At 38.2% G+C, this 24,180-nt stretch overlaps 1 protein-coding gene across 1 annotated transcript in view; it reads right to left on the bottom strand.

Moving 5' to 3' along the window:
* Positions 1 to 533: 533 nt before the first annotated feature.
* Positions 534 to 24,180, bottom strand: part of LOC106080947 (uncharacterized) — a 54,703-nt gene continuing 31,056 nt past the window's right edge. Inside the window, exon 3 of the mRNA XM_013242575.2 lies at positions 534 to 958. Within this exon, the coding sequence (XP_013098029.2) occupies positions 782 to 958 (177 nt within the window). The 3' untranslated portion in view covers positions 534 to 781. The remainder of the gene's footprint in view (positions 959 to 24,180) is intronic.

The following is a 24,180-nucleotide window of genomic DNA, read 5'->3' as shown; positions in this document are numbered from 1 at the left end:
ATACATATACATATAAGTAGTTTGTTTTTATTATTTTAATTTTTTTTGTGTTCGTATTATAACAATCATACATTGTATAGTATGGAGATCTGAGAGTATTTACTCGATGTCACTACATTAAAATTATTGTATCCAGGTTACAATGAGTTAAAGATTTACTGCTTTTGATTCGTTATTTTTTTTTTTGTAATTTTTTTCTCCTTTTTTATATAAAGACACACATTTAAACACAGTATTGCGAATAAAAAATAAATATGGGGAAACCTTTACGATAACATAGACGATATATATACCACATAGGATTGAAGGGAAAATCAACCAACCGACATAAAACATGGATGGATAATTGGGGAAAATAAAATCCAATTACAACCAAAGTGAAGAACGATATCGATTAAATAGTTCCCTTATGAGTTATAGTTGTTTATGATAGGGGAGTTAATATTGTGATCTTGAAGTGTTGGAGACCTTTTAGGAACTTTGTATGATAACACCGAAGAATTTTTAGGGAATTGAGCATATACTTCTTGGAATTTGTTTTTTTTTTTTTTGTTAATTTTTTTTAATACTTTAAGATGAGTTTAACAAAAACATAAAAATTTTCTTTTCTTTATGGTATGGTTTTTTAATTTAGTTTTGCTCTCCTTTATAAGTTGTCCGTCTGCTTGGGCTTTGAAAGTTGTTTTTTGTGGGAGTTTTACTTAATATTCACTTTGAGGGTGTGTTTTGTTTTTTTTTTTTTTTTGAAGGGGGGCTTTGGGCTTTTATCGATCTTTTGGATCTAGTAGTAACGTCCATTATCATAAACACCATGGGGAGCTGAATATTTCCTGGCCTCCATGCCATCCATGGGACCACCGCCACCCAATTTGTTGAGCCAATTAGCGCGTTGTGCCGACATGGTATTGCCATTTGCCTCATTTGGTGGTCGTTGGTCTTCGTTGCTGGATTCCAAAATCTGCAAAGAAACACAGAAAAAAAAACTCGGGAAAATCAGTACAAGTCCCATATACAAATATGTGTGCTGTACAATTAATTCACATTTGTAATATTTTTGCGATTGTGTTAATCGCTAAAGTGTTAATTAGCTACAAATTATTATGTGGGAAGTTTTTCCTACTTGCATTTGTTATGAAAGTTGAAAAAATGCTTACACTAGGTAACATAAAAAAGATTTAAGAAATGCAAAAGTTTTTATGGAAGAGGGGATCAAAATAGAAGTCAAATGTAGAGGTGTTTTCAGTGTTTTTATGTGTCCTGGGTATATTCCAAAATCTAAGCAGGAAATCAGCGAAAAAACGATCTAGTAATCACATTTATTCTTCTTCTTCTTCATACTTCCCGCGCAAAAATCCGCAAACCAATCTCTGCTGGTGGGTCATCACATGGATGCAGTGGATAATAAACCTACAAACTGAAGTCTTTGGAAAAAGTCTGCTGAAAAGAGCAAACACTCTGCTGCTCTTACAGCAGTAGTTCTGCTCTTACGGCAGTGGTTCTGCTCTTACAACAGTAGTTCTGCTCTTACAGCAGTAGTTCTGCTCTTACAGCAGTAGTTCTGCTCTTACAGCAGTAGCTCTGCTCTTACAGCAGTAGTTCTGCAATTTCAGAACAGAAGGCCTACTGTTGAGAAGTCTGTTGTTTGTTGAAAATGACTGCTGCTTAATTTGAGTGGACATGCTAGAAGAAACAAATGAGAGCGTGCTAAGTTTGGTCGGTCCGAATTTTATACACCCTCCACCATGGATCGCGTTTGTCGAGTTCTTTGTGCGGTATCTCATGTAAGACAAACAAACCGACAATAATGGATACGATTTGTAATGTTTTTTTTTTTTGTCAGCCAACACGCGGGGACGTCCCCCTATGAATGCAGAGCATTGCGTTGGCGAGAGGAAATTAGGAATAGGAAGGGGGGAAAAGGATGTAGTGCTTATTGAAATGTTTCTTAAATCTTTGGATGTCACAGTGGGTGGGAAAAACATGTGAGTTGTACTCCATTTTTGGCCTTATGAAGTGGTGTAGATGTTAAGAAGACCAGATCGAGTGAAGTAATTCTTACACCGTTTAAGGAAGCCTAAACACTTGAAAGCTTCTTTCGACACTTCAAATACATGTTTAGCCCAACGGACATCACTTTGTATTTTCATGTCCAGAACATCAAGAGCTTCTGATTGCTCAACATCTACACCGTTAATAAGAAAAGATTATCGTAATGGGTCAAGTGAAACGTTTGTGTGACAACAAGCAGCACTGAGTCTTCATTGCATTCAAGTCTACTCGATTCATTCGACCCCACTCAGAAATGGCCTGCAGAGTGTATCATCCATAAACTGACTCTTGTCCTCAATCTCTCAAAGACTAGGCCTATGGTCGAATGAGTACCAATGACAGAGATTACTGTCATCCGCAAATGAGTAGATCGGATTCGATGTCTGACCCAACAGATCGTTGATGAAAATAAGAAAAAATAGAAAGAACAGAGCCCTGGGGTACACCTGCGGTCAATATATGCTCATTGGATGAGAACCCATCTATAACAACTCGAAAAGTGCGATCTCTGAGAAAGCTCGAAATAAATCGAACGAAGCCATTACCAACACCATATTAGATTATACTCCGATTCGGACCATAAATGAATTGAATGTAATATTTCAGTCCATTCGGATAAGAATTGCGCCTTATTAGGGCGGAAAAAGCATAATCGGGAGATCGTTTTATATGGGAGCTGAATCAGGCTATACATCGATTCAGATTATATTGGACAACAATGTTGAAGGTCCTGGGAGAAGTCAATTTACAAAATTTCAGCCAATCGGATAAGAATTGCTCCCTCCAGAGGCTTAAGAAGTCAAGATCTCGGATCGGTTTATATGACTGCTATATCAGGATATGTACGGATTTGATCCATACTTATCACAATTTTTGGAAGCTATAACAAAACACTACATGCACAATTTCAGCCAAATCGGATGAGAATTGCGCCCTCTAGAGTCGATAGAAGTCAAGATCCAATACTGGTATATATGGCGGCTATGTCCGGTTCTGGATCGCTTTGAACCATACTTAGCACAATTTTTAAAGTCATAACAAAACACTTCATGCACAATTTCAGCCAAATCGGATGAGAATTGCACCCTCTAGTGTCGCAAGAAGTCAAGATCCAATACCGGCATATATGGCAGCTATATCAGGTTATGGACCGAATTGAACCATACCAAGCACAGTTGTTGAAAGTTATAGCAAAACATTTCATGCAAAATTTCAGCCATATCGGATGAGAATTGCGCCCCCTAGAGGCCTAAGAAGTCAAGATCCCAGATCGGTTTGTATGGCAGCTATTGGGTTGCCCAAAAAGTAATTGCGGATTTTTTAAAAGAAAGTAAATGCATTTTTAATAAAACTTATAATGAACTTTAATCAAATATACTTTTTTTACACTTTTTTTCTAAAGCAAGCTAAAAGTAATAGCTGATAACTGACAGAAGAAAGAATGCAATTACAGAGTCACAAGCTGTGAAATAATTTGTCAACGCCGACTATATCTAAATCCGCAATTACTTTTAGGGCAACCCAATATGTTAGGTAATGTACCGATTTAAACCATACTTTGCACAGTTGTTGGAAGTCATAACAAACCACCTCGTGCGAAATTTCAGTCAAATCGGATGAGAATTGCGCCCTCTAGAGGCTTAAGAAGTCAAGATCCAAGATCGGTTTATATGGCATCCATATCAGGCTGTGGACCGATTTGAACTTTACTTAGTGTAGTTGTTAAAAGTCATAACAAAACACTTTGTGCAAAATTTCAGCCAAATCTGATAAGAATTGCGACCTCTATAGGCCTAAGAAATCAGGATACCAGATCGATTTATATGGCAGCTTTATCAGGTTATGAATCGATTTCCACCATACTTAGAATAGTTGTTAAACGTCATAACAAAACATTTTATGCAAAATTTCAGCCAAATTTGGTAAGAATTGTGCCCTCTAGAGGCCAGAGAAGTCAAGATCCCAGATCGGTTTATATAGCAGCTATATCAGGTTATGAACCGATTTGGACCATACTTAGCAAAGTTGTTGGTGGTCATAACATAATAATTGCGCTCTCTAGGGGCTCAAGAAGTCAAGATCCAAGATCAGTTTATATGACAGCTATATCAAAACATGGACCAATATGGCCCATTAAAAATCCCAACTGAGCTACACTGATAAGAAGTATTTGTGCAAAATGTCAAGCGCCTAGCTTTACTCCTTCAAAAGTTAGCGTATAAAGCGTGTAGGCATAAAGCACTTATGCCGCATTTCCCTGTTTAAAATACCTTTGCACTTTTGTTGTTCTATACGAGAGATGGATTGTTGCTGTAGTGTTAAAAGGCAAAATATCAGAAAAAGCTAACAAATGATTTTCCTCGCAGAAATGAAGAGTATGAAGGGACGGTGCATAGGTAGTCCAAAGAAAGTCTTGGGACAAACAGATTTAAGGAAGCATCATGAATGGGTTATTGACCAGTAGGCAAATTAAGTGCAAATGTGTGTCTTTATAGGTAGACCAAATCAAATGCTGACGCAGCCAGATTTAAGATATTTAAGTTAAGTAAGTTCTTGATTGAGATATTGACCTGTAGGCAAATGGAGATTTGTGCCTCAGTAGCTGTATACGTTCCATATGGATTTTTCATCGATATATCGATATGAACATTAACAGAGCAATAAAATTGACGAGAATTGTCACCACCTTTCGAAAAATAATAATGGCCACAGTGTCTATGTGTCTTCATTCTATGTCTTCATTCAGTAATATTTCACAAATTAAAATCTTCTTCACAACATAATTGGTTATTGTTGTAGCAGTGTATTGTACACTGAGGCGGCAGCCCTTGCCGATGAAGTACTCCATCGGGTCAATCCGGTACGACCAACCGGCTGCCATGGGATTGAACATAATTGGTGATGGCCATTAGCTCGACTCCTTTTGTAAAAAGTGCCCAAGGTTGTCAAAAAACATGACCAGCCGTAAAACACAAAAATAAATAATAGCACAAAAAAAATTATTCATTTCAAAATATTTTTTCAATATTTCCGCAGAGTTTTGTATTTAAAACAGCAGATTTTGATAGTTGAAAATACATTACGGAATGTTTGCTAGAAAATCAGCACTATGTTTGCTGAAACAGCTGTAATAACAGCTGGTTTCCCATTTTCAACAAACAAAAACCGTTGTTTTAGCAAACATTTTAACTGTTTTGAAAAACCAATTTTGTTGAGTGTGGAGCTTATCATTATGATATTAGAACTGATTTGGCAGTCGGTTTTCAATTCCGGACCATTATTTCCGCGGATCATAATCCCAAGCCATGGATGGTATATCACTTATCAATAAGACATTATTATCACTTTGTTACCCAGTGTAAACCCAGGCCACCGTATTAACTCTTTAGAGGATAGGGCTGGATGGTGACTGCATCCAGTGCCTTACAATTGCTGTTACCATTTCGAAATTTGAGAAAAAAAACCAAGCGTCTATGTTAATTTATTTTTCTCCAAAGTCTATCTTCATTTAAGCTAAGCTAAAGTTGGTTGCTTGACTGACTGCTGCGTATTGTTTCACCTTAGGTTAGTTAGGCTTGGGGTTTTGGGTTTTTGGTACGGGATGACATGGTTTGTTTTATGTGAGATGCTCACTCGCATGTTGCAATTACTCCACAAACCATTAGAGTCGAAGTATTTCACAGTTTTGTTCACAGTGGCAATCAAAGACAGCCACTAACACCATATACATTTATAAAAGGAAGGAAAACTGAACCAAAAGCAAAAAACATCACCTGCAATGAAGATATCTTGAATGGCATGCTAAATAAACACCAGACAAAAAAAATTTTAAAATAAGAAAAAAAAAACTTTGGTTGTAATCCAGCGCCAAGTGCATTCCAGTGTTTTGGTAGCTCTTTGCTAGTGATTATTTTAATCACATAGTACAAATGCGATTATGAATTTTTACAAGTATGAGGCCTACTGTAGTCTGGCACCAGTCTGCATCTAGACTAATGCAGAATTTTGTGCATTCAAGCGTAGGTATTAGGGCTGGGAGCAGGATAGAAACCCATACGAAGGTAGAGAATATTTTTTGCCTAGGGATCGTTTTTGAAAAAAAAAAACAATAAGGAAGGGCAAAAGTCACAGGGCGGTGACGACTGTATAATACCCTATACCTACCCTATAAGTACAATGTGGGAGCTATATCCAATTCTGAACCAATTTTGATGGACTTTGGCAAGCAAATATGATCAAACTGTAATAACTAGGTTGACAAATGACAGCATCATTGCAAATCGTCGAGGAAAGCGTTGTGGAAAATGTTGGCAAGATTGGTCAAAGAATGCGCTTGCAGTGGATCTTGGGGTGAAAATCTAGCGATATACATGTATGATAGCTATATCTAAATCTGGGCCGATTTCTGTGAAATTCACCATAAATGTCGAGAGTCAAAAAAAAATCCTTTCTGCCAAATTTCGAGAGAATCGGGCAACAAATGAGCATTTTATTGCATTATTACTGTAAATCGGACGAGCATATATATGGGAGCTATATTCAAATCTGAACCGATTTCTTTGAAATTCATCTGTAATATCAGGAGTCATAAAAAACTCCTTCTGGCCAAATTTCGAAAAAATCGAATAACAAATGACCATTTTATTGCAGTATTAATGCAAATTGGACGAACATATATATGGCAGCTATATCTAAATCTGAACCGATTTTTACCAATTTCAATTGGCTTCGTCTCTAGGCCGAAAAACATGCTCATACCAAATTTGAAGACGTTCGGATGAAAATTGCGACCTGTAGTTTGTACACAATTTAACATGGACAGACAGACAGACGGACATAGCTAAATCGAATCAGTGATTCTGAGTCGATCGGTACACTCATCAATGGGTCTATCTCTCTTCCTTTTGGGTGTTACAAACTAATTCACTAAGTTATAATACCCTGTACCACAGTAGGAGTGTAAGGTATAAACACATACTTCCTACTTAGGCTTTTTCAGTTTGGGAGGTAAGGTGAATATCTGGACAATGGTGAATTTACCAGGTCTAAAGCTCCCTGGATGACGATCAGTTGTCCCATTGTCTATCAGTCTCAATCACTTGCATAATAATTTTTGTAACATAATATAATTTATCACACCTAGTGAGTGAAAAAGTCATCCAGGCTCACCCGGGTGCTATCTCAGGATCCAAAAAGCCTTGCAAGCATTCTAGCGGAACCTGGAGGGAGTCTAGCTCTAAAATGCCTGACTTTATGGCTGCTAAACACTTCCCCGAGAGCTCAAAGGTAGCCGAGGGCAAGATATACCCACACGGTATTGATGTCCCTCGGTTACAACTCAGTGCGGTGTCACTGTCCGTGGTTAAGGACATGATAACGAAAGGAAGAATAGTCTGGGCGGAGAACTCGTTTCAACCGGAATCAACGGGACCTGATGGCGTACTGTTTGGTATGTTGCAAAACCCAGGATTGTATGGCATACGACTCCTTGAGATGATTTTTAAGAGCTTCGTATTGCTGGACTACGAGAGTTCATCGGGGAAACCGATGAACTCTCTACCCAAGGACTACAGGCCAATCAGTGTCCTTTCCTTCATTTTGTCCTTTCCTTCATTTTGAAGACCCTAAAGAGACTACTTAAAACATGTATTGGGGAACCGATCACCCCATTTGAGGTCTTAAGCCTCTTGAGGATTCAATTCTTATCCGATTTGTCTGAAATTTACACAGTGGTGTACCAGCAAACTTAGTCCTAATCGATGATATATTGCAGAGGTGAGGACCGTATGGCGTATACGACTCCTTCAGATGATTTTAAGTTGCCGCATTTTACTAGACTACATCCCAACTAGGTGGAGGATGATAAGAGGGGCTTACATTCCAATGGCGGAGAAACCTGCCTACTCATAGGCTACAAGGCAATCAATCTCTCATCCTTCATTTTGAAGACCCTGCCGGGACTAATCACGCAAACATTAAAGACAGTATCGATACTTCAATGGCACGCTACTATCCGTATGCTTATACTAGCGGTCGATTGGTTGACAGTGCCCTTCATCATGTGGTTGGCTGGTTGGACGGTTGGCTTCACTTTGGCGACCTTCTTTTAAAGTCATCCTTCATTTTGAAAACCCTCCCGGGACTAATCACGCAAACATTAGAGACAGTATCGCTACTTCACTGGCACGCTACCATCCGAATTCTTACACTACGTCGATCGGTTGGCAGTGCTTTTCATTACGTGGTTGGCTGGTTGGTGGGATGGCTTCACTTTGGCGACCTTCTTGAAATGAGAGGGGATTTTAATATACATTTTAAAAATAATAACTTTGAAAATGGTCAGCATGCATGGTGACCTGGTGCACCTAAGGGTCTCTTATAGTGAATTGGATTGATATGATGCTGAAAGGTCGCTTTATTTACGCATTACTGGCGGAAGTCCGGAAAAGGAAGATACTGACTAGAGAAACTACACAAGGAAATATTTTATCTCCTCTTTTGTGGCTACTGGTTATCTATAGGATCTGAGTTCTTACGAAAAGGGGTAATGTCGATGCATATGCTGATGTCGCCACGATGATGGGGTACCCTTTCCTCTGCTATAACGGACCTCGTTCAGTGGGCTTTCAGAAAGCGAGGACTAAAAAAAAGTGTTGCCAATACACCCTTCCTGGTGTATTGAGTAAGTAAATTTGACCAGCAGGAGAACTCTGGAAGTTTTCAAAGAACCTGTCCGGAATGGGGTAGAACTATCTCTCTCTCCGGTGTCTAACTACATATGAGTGAAGAAAAAACGTCTTGTAAAGGTCCAATGGAGATTACATACGCTCTTCTTCTGTCGCAATTCGATTGGAAGAATTAGGGGGTTTAGACCAAGAACGGTACACTGGATATTTCGGTCGATTCTCACCTATTAATGTCTGGGTGGCATTGGGTTCTGGACAACTGTACCCTCCATAGGATGGTCGAGAATTTATGGGATAACACAACAGTGCTTATCTCAGAACCAAAGGGAAATATTCCAAGAGAGACGCCGAATGTTATTCTCAATCTTAGGCCTTTGCACCAGTATGTTGGGTGTGTGGCAGCGAATATCGCTCTGGCCGTCCTCATACTTTGAGTTCCTCTGTTCATCTGGTGGAAGGAGGGGAAAACGTGGAGGAAAGCTATATGCGTCGCGAGTGATTATATACCAGCGGACTCCTTCCTTGTTGATGCGTTGAAAGTCTTTTTCCGGAAAAGGGACTTCTGGGCTGTGGATACTCCGTCCTTACCAGGATTTTCTGTACAATCGTGGGGGTCTAAATTGGTTGGGGAAACCATATCAGGAGTCTTCATTAAATTCTCTGAAATCAGAGAGTCATATCGGCATCTGGATGGCTTAGCGTCTTTCAGGCGAAAGTCTTGGCGGTCCAAAAGGCACTGGATTCGTCATCAATTCGGGAGTTGTGGCCCGATAAGACGGAACTGAAATCTTCGACATCGGACCCTTAGGCCACTTAGGCCTAAGCAATTAATCCTTCTACGGATGTTGGCGTCGCCCATCCCGCAAGGAATAGAGATCACTGGGTGTTCATCATGCTTGGTGAGATGACGGAAGCATTGTCGATTAGACTGCTTGATTCGTGCAGCAGGGGGCCTTGTTCTCCCGTCCTATTCTATCCTACTGTTGAGGTCCGAGCAATTGTTGGTGTTCCTCATATGGCATCATCAGTCATATCCATTGCACTAAGCCTTTGTTGAGCGAATGTGGCAGTGACAATCTGAGCAGATATTAACGCAGTTTAGCACGAGTATTAGATGATGCCGTTGTTGGGATGATAGCTGAGTTGACTAACCAAAATTTTTTTTTATAAAAAAAATTGGTAACAATTCTTCTTTATAGAAAAAATTTTGCTACCAAACTTTTTTTATAGAAAAAATTTTCTACCAAATTTTTTTTATAGAAAAAATTATGCTACCAAATTATTTTTATAGAAAAAATATCGCTTCCAAATTCTAGAAAAAATTTTGCTACCAAATTTTTTTTATAGAAAAAATTTTGCTACCAAATTTTTTTTATAGAAAAAATTTTGCCACCAAATTTTTTTATAGAAAAAATTTTTCTACTAAACTTTTTTTATAGAAAAAATTTTCTACCAAATTTTTTTTATAGAAAAAATTATGCTACCAAATTATTTTTATAGAAAAAATATCGCTTCCAAATTCTAGAAAAAATTTTGCTACCCAATTTTGTTTAGAGAAAAACTTTTGCTAACAAATCTTTTTTATAGAAACATTTTTTTGGGTACCAAATTTTTTTATAGAATAATTTTGGAATCAAATTTTGATACCCTCCACCATAGGATGGGGGTATACTTATTTCGTTATTCTGTTTGCAACTCCTTGAAATATTCGTCTCAGACATTTTAAGTCAATTTAGCCATGTCCGTCCGTCCGTCGAAAGCACGCTAACTCTCGAAGGAGTTAAGCTAGCCGCTTGAAATTTTGCCCAAATACTTCTCATTGGTGTAGGTGGGTTATGATTGTAAATGGGTCATATCGGTCCATGTTTTAATATAGCTGCCATGTACATCGATCTTGGGTCTTGATTTCTTGAGCCTCTGCGCAATTATTATCCGATTGGAATGAAATTTGGCATGACGTGTTTTGTTATGATATCCAACAACTATACCAAGTATGGTTCAAATCGGTTAATAACCTGATATAGCTGCCATATAAACCGATCTTGGGTCTTGACTTCTTGAGCCACTAGAGGACGCAATTATTATCCGAATTGGCTGAAATTTAGCATGAGGTATTTTATTATGACTTCCAATAACTGTGCTGAGTATGGTTCAAATCGATAAACAACCTGGTATAACTGCCATATAAACCGATCTGGGGTCTTGACATCGTGAGCCTCTGCAGGGAGCAATTCCTATCCGATTTGGCTGATATATTGCGTGACGTGTTTTCTTATGGCTTCCAACAACTGTATAAAGAATGGTTCTAATCGTTCCATAACCTGATATAGCTGCCATATAAACCGATCTGGGGTCTTGACTTCTTGAGCCTCTAGAGGACGCATTTATTATCCGATTTGGCTGAAATTTCGCATGACGTGTTTTGTTATAACTTTCAACAACTGTGCTAAGAATAACTCAAATCGGTGCAATAACTGATATAGCTGCCATATAAACCGATGACTTCTTGAGCCACCAGATGGCGCAATTATTATCCGATTTAGCTGAAATTTTGTACCACGGCTTCTCTCATGACCTTTTACATATGTGTCGAAAATGGCATGAATCAGGTTATAGCCTAATGGAGTCCCCTCAAACCGATCTTACTTCTTCAGCCCCTAAAGTGCTGAAGATGTAAGAAGTTGCCTGAAATTTTACTCAATGGAGTCTACTATGGTCCCCAATATTCCGTTCAATTATGGTCCGAAATGAGAGATAACTTGATATTATTCCAATAACATAGCAATTATTTTTTTTTATCCTTTGTTGTTGCCTAAAAAGAGATACCGTGGCAAGAGCTCGACAAATGCGATCCGTGTTGGATTCGGCTCGGCCGAACTTGGCACACTTTTACTTGTTTTTAATCAATTTGACAATTGTGCTGATGTTATTACATGATCGCAACAGAAATCATGATACACTAGCCAGGCAAAGTGTTTTGAAAAAACACACACTTGCTCAACTTTTATAAGTTCTTTGCTATACTATTCTTTGAAAAGAAGGTATTGAGGACGATTTCGAGCTGGAAGATGTTCGAAAAATCATGATAAAAATTTTTTTATAAAAAAATTTTTACCGAAATATTTTCTATAAAAAATTTGGCACCGAAATATTTTTCTATAAAAAATTTGGCACAGTAAAATTTTGTTTAAAAAATTTTTGCACCCAAGATTTTCTTTTAAAATTTTATGCCACAAAATTTTGTATTAAAACTTTGATACAGCAAAATTTTTTAAAAAAATTTGGTATCGAATTCTTGGGATACGTTCCCTTATTTTATATTTTTCTTAATTTAAAGAAATTAAGTTAATGTTATCGCATAGCATGCATATAATAAAAAGTATGTAAAGCAAATTGCAACATTTTGTTGCTGTTACTTAAAAACGTTCATTACATAGTCGCTGGCATCGCATCAGCAGCACAATCTTCCTCATCGTAATCTTCTTCGTCATCATCATCATCATCATCATCATCAACATCATCACCATCATCATTGCTATGGTTGTTTGCAGCATAATAATCGGCAACCACAACATGATAATCTTCATAATTTTATGCACAAAATGTTTTACATTCAACTAAAATTGTGGCCATAGAGGTAACCAAGATGAAGCTTCTCTCCCAGAAGCCCATCACATAGGCTCCATTCATTTTCTTTTGTTTTACTTTTGTTGTTGGCATTCTTTAATCCGCCACGCAATTTTCTTGAAAATCGTGTGAATTTATGAGATTTAAAATAATGGCATACAAAAAAAAAAGAATGTCTACAAAATTGCAGTTAAATATGATAAAAAAAATTATTAATGTTGCAGCAAAATTTTTTCTTAACACCTTTTGTTTTAATTGTCAAAAGAGGCCTACAAATATTTATCTTCCTCAAAGACTTTGAAAGCTATTGCAAAAAATTCAAAAAAAAAATCCTCCATAGCTTTTGTAAATCATCATCAGTGTCTTGAAGGAATGAAGCGCCAAATGGTGTTAGGAATTTATGTTGCATGTTATCTTGGCCACCGTTTGATGCCCTGAAGCCACGAAGGCATCTTTCGAAGATGATTTGTTACACCTTCCCTTTCACTTGTATGGCTGGCTGACTGTTTGGTTGCCTAGTGACTGCCAGGAAATGAAATTAATTTCGCATTGTCAAAATACCACATTAGTTTGTTTAGTGATTTTGATTTTCGTGTTTTGGTGGCTACTTTTGTTAAAGGAGCTTTGCTGTAGGTGGTTCCAATGTTTTCGTTTCGCTTACATCCTACATTGTCATTATGGCAGAAGTTTTGCCTTTTCCTGTTATTATCAAATGTCAAGGGTTGAACAGTTGCAGGTGCCTGTTAAGTGAAACGTTGGAAGTGTTATCAAAGTCTTTGGACTGGGTTGATTGTTTAATCAGCAGTTATGAATTGAAATAAAAAATAAATAAGAGAGGCATAATGTTAGCGGAGGAGGCCGCCATGGCGTACGGCCATGGTACGGTCACCTCCAATGAGGCGAAACCACTTCGAATGAACGCGGGCACATTAAAACTTTCCACCATTGGCGGAAAGAGTTGTACCAAATAATGATTCTGAGTGGCTTTAACTTAACGTCCAGGCCAATCTTGATCCCTCTCTCATTGTGAACAGTGACTTCCCTCAGGACCGCCCTGCAACATGAAAACATGGTTGCGGCGTTGAACCAGTAAATAGCCCACCATTGTAGACAATACCGAATACGCTGAAAAAACGTGACAAATTCGGCAGACAACAATTGCACTAGCAACGAATCAACGAGCAAGACGAGCAGACGAACCATTATTTGGCGGGTTTAAAGGAAAGAACTTTCGCAGAATTCATTGATGTAGAGTATCGGCGTTGTACCAACTACGAGATAAATGATCTGAATGGAGTTAAACGTAGCTCTATTACCTTACTAAAGCGAACAATTCTATGTACCGAAACCACCCAGCCCACACGCCGAGGCTGGGCAGGTATAGCAGTCCCCACACGGACATTGGATATAGCACTCAAAGTGACACTTCGATTTGGCTTCTTATGCCCCTGGCTCTGACTATTTGCAATTTTGCACATAATTATGACTTCTCACACCCGAGCCACGTACATTCCAAATCGGTCCATAAGCTGATATAGCTCCCATATACAAATATTTCCCGACTTGACAACCTGAGCCCCTGGAAGCCTTAATAGCTGTTCGATTTTATAGGCTCATGTTATGAATACCAATCCGCATTGGCGTCAAGATCACCTCCACTCATGGCTATCACCTGCCCTAAGGGCAGAGACACCAAGATTAGCCCACTCAGCCATCATCCCAGCAATGGCATCAGCTAATACCTGTGCGAAACTCGCTCAACAACGGCTAAGTGCAATGGATGTGACTGATGATGCCACATGAGGAAAATCAACAATTGCTCGGACCTCAACAGCAGAAAGATGGAGAGTAAAATGCCTCTTGCAGCAGGAATCAAGCAGGAATCAGTAACCGTCAACTCCTCCGTCAGCTCATCAAACATGATGAACACCCAGTAAGCCCTATTCCTTGCGGAATGGGCGATGACAACATCGGTGGGCAATAACAGGAACAAAGACAGCGGCTAACCGATATCCAACGACCCATGAACCAACCACACAGAACCCAACCGCAAACCCGATCGAGACAACTCCCGGATGCGTTCACAGTGACTTGGTCCAATCCCGGAGGAGGAATAACTGCTTAGGCCTGAGTGGCTTTGATGACTGGAGGACAGCGTCCTATGTAGCGGAGTGTTGTATTGTCAGCGGAGCACACACACCGTCATCCTCCTTTCCAACACCACCTCCCTCACTCCTTGCAAATGCAAATTTTACCATAAACATATCACTAAGGAACAGGGGCAAACTTCTCCCATATCAATGAGTGCTGTCCGATTCAAGTTTAAGTTCAATCACAAGGGTCTTTCTATTTTCTTTAACATCCAAGTCCGAACGGTGTACAGCAGTGCGCCACCTCTTCCGGAAGAAGTTTCATATGGTATAGTACCTCACAAATGTCGCCAGCACTGGGAGAGAATAACCACCGCTGACAATTTTTTCGAATATTCTCGTCAGGATTCAAACACAAGCGTTAAGCGCCACAGGCAGCGCAGGCTAACCTTTATCCCCACACTCCAGTATTCACTCACCAAGTGCAAAGAATTGGTTCTCCGAGTCTGCGCATCCATGATTTGAAGATCTCATAGCGTCCCTCGTCTTATCTAAGTATCTGAGGAGACACATCCGCAAGATCACCAAAATCGCAGAAGAACTGCTTCCCTAGGATGAAAAGTCTATAGCCCCACAGACCCGGGCATGAACATTACAGGTGCTTGAACGTCTCCTCCTCATTTAGACATGGTCCATAGTGGACCTTGTGCGGGATTCCGACGCACCCGGCTATATGGCATATCGCACCATGTCAGGTTAAGTCTCCTATAATCGTACTCAGTGACCTCTTTTCAGGCCCAGCAACTCCCCTTTCCGGCCAACAGCAGCCAGAGTGCCGTGACAATCCAACATCCACCCACAGACTCCCACCTCGCCACCGCCTCCGCACTGGCCATCACCTCTTCATTGTTCAGTAGTTGGACAAGAGACACGGGTGCAAGACAAGAGACCCTTCCTGGCATACTCATCCGCTTTCTCATTTCCTAGAACACCGATGTGTCTGGAAACCTAAGCTAACACAACGTCGTAAGCAAGGCGCCAGTTATGGGCCCCCATACACTCCGGCACGCATTTCGACCTTATCGTCCTTGAATTCAAGACCTTGAAGACTGTCATCATATATCCTGAAAACAAAGAACCGCCACCCCAGGATTAAAAGCCTATGCCCTTGTAGACCTGTGCATAAGAAGAGCAGGTGTTCGATCGACCTCCTTATCCTCATCAAGGCATCGTCCACAGTAGTCGTTGAGCCATATGGTCTGTCGCACGGTGTCCGGTTAATTGCACTTATCAAGGGCCAGCAGCTACCTCTACCTCCTCCGGTCAACAGCAGACCATGCACTTCATCGTCCATTAATTCAAGGTCTTCCGGGCCATGATATTGTCCATGTGTATCCTGAGTATCGAAGGTGGCAGTTTCATCTTTGGGATCTACTTGCGGCCAATGTAATGGCAAAGACCTCTACCTGAAAGACCGAACTTCTAACTGACATACCGATGTCGAGTGTCTACTATTAAACCACCAGTCCCGTCCCGGACTCCATGCTGGAGCCGTCATTGTAGACCAAGATCTTATCCAAATCAAATACTCTCACCTTGCCGAAAAGTGAATCCAGAATAACCTCTCCCGAATCGGTCTTGCGAACAGATAGTCTGAGAACCTTCTCAGCCTACCTCCTGTATCCATGGCCTCCTGAATGAAGCAGTGGCCGTTTCAGCCTACTCTCAGCATAACAAATTCCCTTAGCCTAAGCGCTGCCGCTAAGGCCTCGAATTTATACCTCAACAGGTTGTAAATTCAACATCATCTTCCGACCCATCTGCGATGTGATCCCGAAGCAGGCCAGTGTCAGGCATATGTCATAGGAAGACTCATTGTGCAAAATATGATAAGAATTACGCCTTCTAGAAGCTCAAGAAGTATAATCGGGAGATTGGTTTGGCCCCATCTGATGTTCGCAGCGTAGAGAAGTTTTCGCGGAATCATCTCGGCACCAGCTGCCCTCTTCATCCAAGCAGGTCGAATACCTATTATGAGCAGCGCTGCGGACTCTGGCCCTCAACTCCGACAAAAGACCATAGTGGAATTTAGAGTATTTAGCCAGAGTTCGGTTTAGAGTGAGGTCACGGTCATCAACTCCCAGAAGAGACTAAATTACAAAATAAGAAAAGCGATATGAGCTTCGCCGAACCACCCCTAGTATACTGAGGATAAGATAATACAGGCTGATCAAGGATAAACAAGTAAAAGCTTGCTAAATTCGGCAGGGCCGAATTTTGGGAACCCATCACCATGGATTCTGCAAGAAATTTATACAAAATAAATTTAGGTGAAGGTCATAATACATACCAAACTTCTGTCAAACCAACAAAAATTAAAGCTTCTAGGAACCGAACAAGGATAATCGAGAAACCGATTTATATCGAGCTATATCAAGTAATAGACCGATTAAGACCGTACTTGTCGCAGTTGTTGGAATTCGAAATAGAATTCTACATGCAAAATTTCAACCAAATCGGATAAAAATTGTTGCTTCCAGGGGCTCAAGAAGTCAAATCGGGAGATCAGATTATATGGGAGCTATATCTAAATCTGAACCGATATTGCCCATTTTCGATCCCCAATGGCCTACATCGATATTAAGTATCTGTGCGAAATTTCTAGCGGATAGCTTTACGCTTTCGATCTCTGTAGTGATTGCGACAGACAGACGGGCATTTGGACGGACGAACGCATGGACGGACGGGGCTTAAGAAGTCAAATCGGGAGATCGGTTTTGTGAGATCTATATCTAAATCTGAACCGATGTTGCCTATTTGCAATCCCCATACTACATCGATATTAAGTATCTGTGCGAAATTTCTAGCGGATAGCTTTACGCGTTCGACCTCTATCGTGATTTCGACAAACGGACGGAAGGATGGACAGGCGGAGGGATGGACGGATGGACGGACGGACGGACGGATGGACGGACGATGACACTAGACAACCTTTTCTCGATATCAGCCTATGCTACTGCGAAAAACCTACGGAGCTGTCAAAATGCGTCATTGACAGATGGCAAACATTGACCATCTACACAACCGTCTCATATAAAGCATGTTCGCGGTACATCCACCATGATGCTGTAATCAATGCAACCCTATCATGTCGCCCGAATTTAGAATTAGGTGGACGGCAGCCACCATTTCCAAATGGCGAAAATGTCTGCCTATACTAACAGCGATTGTGGGAATAAAAACTTCAACGACAACATTGAGCAGGCCGTGTTGTCGCAATGAGTGAAGAAAGCTGGGTCTTCTTCACTCATTGTCAAGAAGTAAGAGCGTGTTAAGTTCCGCCGGGCCGAATCTTATATACCCTCCACCATGGATCGCATTTGTCGAGTTCTATGCGCGGTATCTCCTTTTAGGCAAACAAAGAATATTGAATAGGAACTGTTATGCTATTGGAGCTATATCAAGTTGTAGTCCGATTCGGACCATAAATGAATGCTGAACATTATAGAAGTCATTGTGTAATATTTCAGCTAATTCGAATAAGAATTGCGCCTTGTAGGGGCTTAAGAAGCAAAATCTGGAGATAGGTTTACTTGGGAGGCTCAAGAAGTCAAGATTCCAGATCGGTTTATATGGCAGCTATATCAGGTTATGAACCGATTTGAGTCATACTTTAAACGTTATTGGAAGTCATAACAAAACACCTTATGCTAAATTTCAGCCAAATCGGATGAGAATTATGTGCTCTATTGGCTCAAGGAGTCAAGATCTAACATCGGTTTATATGACAGTTATACCAGATTATGAACTGATTTCAATCATACTAAGCGCTGTTCTTGGAAATGATACCAAATCACTGCGTGCAAAATGTCAGTCAAATCGAACGAGAATTGTGCCCTCTATAGGCTCAAGAAGTCAAGACCCAAGATCGGTTAATATGGCAGCTATATCAAAACATGGAAAGATTTGAACCATACTAAGCGCTGTTGCTGGAAGTGATACTAAAACACCACGTGTTAAATTTCATTCAAATCGGACGAGAATTCCGTCGTTTAGAGGCTCAAGAAATCAAGACCCAAGATCGGTTTATATGGCAGCTGTATCAAAACATGGACCGATTTGATCCATACTCAGCGCTGTTGTTGGAAGTGATACCAAAACACTGCGTTCAAAATTTCATTCAAATCGGACGAGAATTGCGCCCGCTAGAGGCTTAAAAAGTCAAGACCCAAGATCGGCTTATATGGCAGCTATATCAAAACATGGACCGATTTGGTCCATTTACAATCCTATCCGACTCACACTAATAAAAAGTATTTGTGCTAAATTTCAAGAGGCTAGCTTTACTTCTTTGAAAGTTAGCGTGCTTTCGACAGACAGACGGATGGACAGTTGGACGGACGGACATACGGACGGACAGATGGATGGACAGACGGACGGAAATGGCTATATCGACTTAAAATTACACGACGATCAAGAGTATGTATACTTTATGGTATGTATACTTCAAGGTGTTACATGCAGAATGACGAAATTAGTATACCCCCATCCTATGATGGAGGGTACAATGGTACTGTTGTTAAACGCAGAAATGGCAGACCCCTCTCGAAAACACATTAAAATCCAATCTTAGCAAGTCCACCATCAGCATTTTTTTCTGCCTATGTATTGGAAATGATCAACTTGGCCCTACTAAGACCTTCTTTTACAAAATTCGGCCCAGCTGATCTTTACACATTTTAACTTAATTCTAATTTGGCTATCAAATTCATAAAAATTTTCAACTTAAATCCAAATGACCATAGTTAAGTTGGATTATTGTAAATTAAAAGTCTCATTTGAGTCTTGTTATATGTTAATTAACTCAAGTACGTTTTTAAACTCTTTAATTTTGTTATGTTTAATTTTCAAACATTATTTTTTAATTTAACCATTATATGAAATTATTTGAAGCATTTATGGTCAAATGACCGCTGAAAAGTTAGTGCTCTGCATGTCTTGTAACATTAAACTCGGCCTCACGGCGAGGTTTCGTGGGTATTCCAAGAAAACAATTTTATTTTTATTTGATTTGCATGATGATATTGAGGCTACTTCAAATATTACACCTTGAATTAAGAGCTTTGTGCGTTCAAATGATTTTTTTTTACTACCTCAAAATTTTTTACATTTTTGTGGAATTTTTGTGGCTGTAGGGTCACCATGATTTGACGATGATAAAGGCTCTGGCTTTTGCAGCGGATCATGAGGCTTCCCTCTTTTTCATAACCATAAGACCAACTACGGCCAGTAAGTGCGAGTTACGTTTAGAAATAACTTGAAAAATTGCTGTGTGAAGTAAAAGCCAACCAACTACGAGCATAATCATAATTTTTAATTATGTCTTAACTATGTGTCTAATTAATTTCCACCAAAAAGTATTCATTTGGTACTTAGTTAGTATGGCTTAAATCACTTTATGACCATAAGATAATGAGGAATGAGCAGTCAGACGGACACTTTGCAAGACAGATGGTTGGTTGATTTTGGAGGAAAGAAATACCTCCTTCCACATAAATCTCTTGTATAATTTTTACGTTATGCTGCAACAACTTCTTTGTGGATTTTATAACTAACTCCCAAGTCTTCATATACTCCATGCTAGATAGAAATCACCATTTGTCGCTGATTAAATTTCACGGTCTAATTTACGTTACACATAAAATTCGTTTATCATGGCAGTATGCTAGAAATTTGAATTGCAAAACCGCATATGTTTGAATTCTTTTATGTTTTGGTCACTGTGTCAGCGGAACCATCCGTCTTTGGTTATTTTTTATAAATTTTATTATGGTATGGCCTTTGAAGTTAGTTGCTGGATAATTGAATTGTTATTTGTATGAAGCAAGGGCGGCAATTCAGTGGACAGGTAAAACCGTCTGGCTTTGGCAAAAATCCAGGTTATGCACATGACCTTTAAGAAAAGTTACTTGACTTTGAACTATGACATGTACAGAACACAACTTAAAATTGTATAACATGAAGTTTAATTGAGCTATGTGTTATGCGTTTAATGGTGGGTAATGATATGTAATTTAAACGAAAAAATTATTTTATTTAGCAAATAATATATGAAACAAAAGTAATGACAAAAATTTGAAGATTTTTTTTTTTTTTTTTTATTTCGGTACCAAAATTTTTCTTTTATAAAAAAAAATTTTTTATACAAAAAATTTCGCTACCAATATTTTTAATAGAAATAATTTCGCCTCTAAATTTTTGTATAGAAAAAAAAAATTTATAGAAAAAATTTCGCTACCAAATTTTACAGAAAAAATTTTGCTACCAAATTTTATAGAAAAAATTTTGCTACCAAATTTTATAGAAAAAATTTGGCAACCAAATTCTTTATAGAAAAAATTTTTTGTAGAAAAAAATTCGCTAACAAATTTTATAGAAAAAATTTCGCTGACAAATTTTTTATAGAAAAAATATCGCTACCAAATTTTATAGAAAAATTTCGCTTTTTTTCAAGCTTTTTGCCTGTTAAGATTTTTTTTTTTAATTTCGGTACCAAAATTTTTCTTTTATAGAAATAAATTCGGTACCAAAATTTTTATAGAAAAAATTTCGCTACCAAAATTTTTTATAGAAAAAATGTGGTTACCATAAATGTTTATAGACAAAATTTCGCCTATACATTTTTGTATAGAGAAAAAAAATTTAAAGAAAAAATTTCGCTACCAAGTTTTATAGAAAAAAATTTCGATACCAAATTTTATAGAAAACAATTTCGCTACCAAATTGTATAGAAAAAATTTCGCTACCAAATTTTATAGAAAAAATTTCCCTACCAAATTTTTGATAGAAAAAAGTTTATCAAATTTTACAGAAAAAATTTCGCTACCAAATTCTTTATAGAAAAAATTTCACTACCCAATTTTTTATAGAAAAAAATTCGCTAACAAATTTTATAGAAAAAATTTCGATGCCAAATTTTTCATAGAAAAAATATCGCTACCAAATTTTATAGAAAAATTTTGCTACCAAATATTATAGAAAAATTTCGCTTTTTTCAAGTTTTTTGCCTGTTAGGGCGAAGATCATTAAATTTTACAATATTTGTTTCACTATTAATACGATTCAAATACAACATTCCAGTGCAGGGCCCTTGAAGCCATCACACCTAGTATAGTTGAAAAGTCTTATAACCAAAGACGAAACGCGTCCCATAGTGGTTGGTTTGTGTTGCTCTCTTTGACTTTCCTTTTATATTTGCATCTCCGATCATTGAGCTCGTCTCGAAAGAGAAACAAAGAAAAAATTTCGCTATAACATTTTTTTTTTTTTTTTAAAAATTCGCTATTAAATTTTTTAAAGAAAAAATTTTTATAAAAAAAATTTCGCTATTAAATTTTTTAAAGAAAAAATTTCACTACCAAATTTTTTAAAGAAAAAATTTCGCTACCAAATTTGTTATAGAAAAAATTTCGCAACCAAATTTGTTATAGAAAAAATTTCGCTACCCATTTTTTTAAACTAAATTTCGCTACCAAATTTTTTTATAGAAAAAATGTCGCTACAAAATTTGCTATAGAAAAAATTTTGCTACGGAATAAGTCGGAATACCATTATGTCTTGTGATCCTACAAAATGACATCTTTGATAGATATCTCGATATATTGGTTAATATTTTAGCAAAAAAATGGCCCACTTCATGGTACTCAGTTGCTAAAATGAATCCACCTAATGCGACTAAAACTCTTTTGTTCGTGTGACCAATATCCCTAATGAGTGCAAAAATCACTCATCTGTCATGTGCATCCATATACGTCAATCAAATTTGGATTATTGCCTCAGTGAGGTGAAGTTATGCAATTGTAATCGAAAAAAAATGTGTGTCATAAAGGTAAGCGTCATCAAGTGTCAGTTTCCTGGTATTTTACACATACTCAAACACACACCTGCCATAATCCAATGTTACATGTATACCGCAAAATATGTGATTAAAAATTGAGCATTACATTTCTTCATTAAGTACCGATTTTTTTTTTATTTCGTCGTAAAGGCAATAGCCCCTTTAGGGGTAGGTAAACACCTACAAACTGGCTGTAAAAAAAAAATTATCAACAAATTACTCAAAGCCAAAAAAGCAACCCAAAAATCAACTCAAAACATGAAATAAGGAAAAATTAATACGATCCTAAAAAAAAACTTAACGAGTTATTGACACAATGATGTCAATACAAATGTTTTTTTTTTTTTTAATTTTGATATTTTGTGTTGTCTTTTTTTTAATATTTTGGTATTTTTTCGTTTTTTGTTGGCTTGAGGCCCATTCCATTATAAAACCACCATCTGGCAAGCAACAAAACCATGGGGTGTAACTATTTTTTGAGTTTTAAAGCGCCTTAAAAACTTGAAAGTGTTTAAGGCATTTGTTTACATGCTTTAATTTGATTTTGTTTTTGGGTTAACAAAAAAATTCAGGCATACAAAATTCATTCATTAATGGCTGAAGTGAACCTTTATATGAACTATCAAAGTTTGAGAGGCATACTAAATTCGTCATTTGGTTCGTAAAATGGAATAAGGCGAAAAAATTATGTAAACAAAAATTTAACCAACAAAATTTTTTGCATATTTTGCGGCCATCCATCTAACCATCACTTTCATCCATCCATCCATCACATCACAACTTTAAAAAAGCACCACAAAATTTTTTAATTTTTCTGTAAACATTTATTTTGAATCTCAACCATCTAAAGTAAAAATTTGTTGTCGAAAGGCACTATGTTTGCAAGCCAACATAAAACATCAACAACAACAATATTATTCATAAGCAAAGCAAAACCATTAAACCAACCACCACATGTGCTTTGGTTCACAGCTTCGGTGTTGGTGGCTGGTTTTATTTTCTTTCTTTGACTCGCGCTGCTTCTTCTCGTTTGTTCACTGCTTTTGCTCACTGGCTACTCTCTGCCACTCTCTCTCTCTCTCTCTCTCTCTCTCTCTTTTATAACGCGGAGATTTGAGAACTCATGATCTCGTGTTTGTCAGTCTTGCAATCTCTTTTTCCAATTTGGTTGTATGATCTTAATCTACTATCAAAGACACTTAATTTGAGTCTTTATTGTCCCTATCGGCCTGCAAGCCCGTTAGAGTGGTTTTGTGGCGGATATCCAGATACTTGTTCCCAAATTTGCATATCAGATTCGTACATTTATCACAAAGTCCTTTCATTTAAGTTCTATTTGGAAGACCTCAGACATTCGCACTATTCTATTAAAGATCTATCATTTAAGTCAATAGACCTGCATGTGATTTTTTTCTTCTAAGTCGGGCAGTTCCCCAGGCACTTGTTGTCCAAAATAATATCAGGCTCATACTCCACTTCCAATGACATTTTATCGAAAATGCTAATTTGCTCATGAATATTCCATAAAAGAACAAGGGCAAACTTCTAACATATCAATGAGTGCTGTCTGATTCAAGTTTTTAAGCTCAGTGATAAGGGAGGGGCCTGCCTTTTATAGCCGAGTCCGAACGGCATGCCGCAGTGCGACACCTCTTTGAAGAGAAGTTTTTACATGGCATAGTACCTCACATATGTTGCCGGAATTAGGATCGGAAAACCACCGCTGAAAACTTTTTCTGGTGATCTCGCCTGGATTCGAACCCAGGCGTTCAGCGTCATGGGCGGACATGCAAACCTCTGCGCTACGGTGGCCTCCATGACTTTTTATTGC

This window comes from Stomoxys calcitrans, chromosome 3, assembly GCF_963082655.1.
Source record: "Stomoxys calcitrans chromosome 3, idStoCalc2.1, whole genome shotgun sequence".
Lineage (NCBI taxonomy): Eukaryota > Metazoa > Arthropoda > Insecta > Diptera > Muscidae > Stomoxys > Stomoxys calcitrans.
Note: the sequence above shows the minus strand (reverse complement) of the source record. Positions and strands in the feature narration are given on the sequence as shown.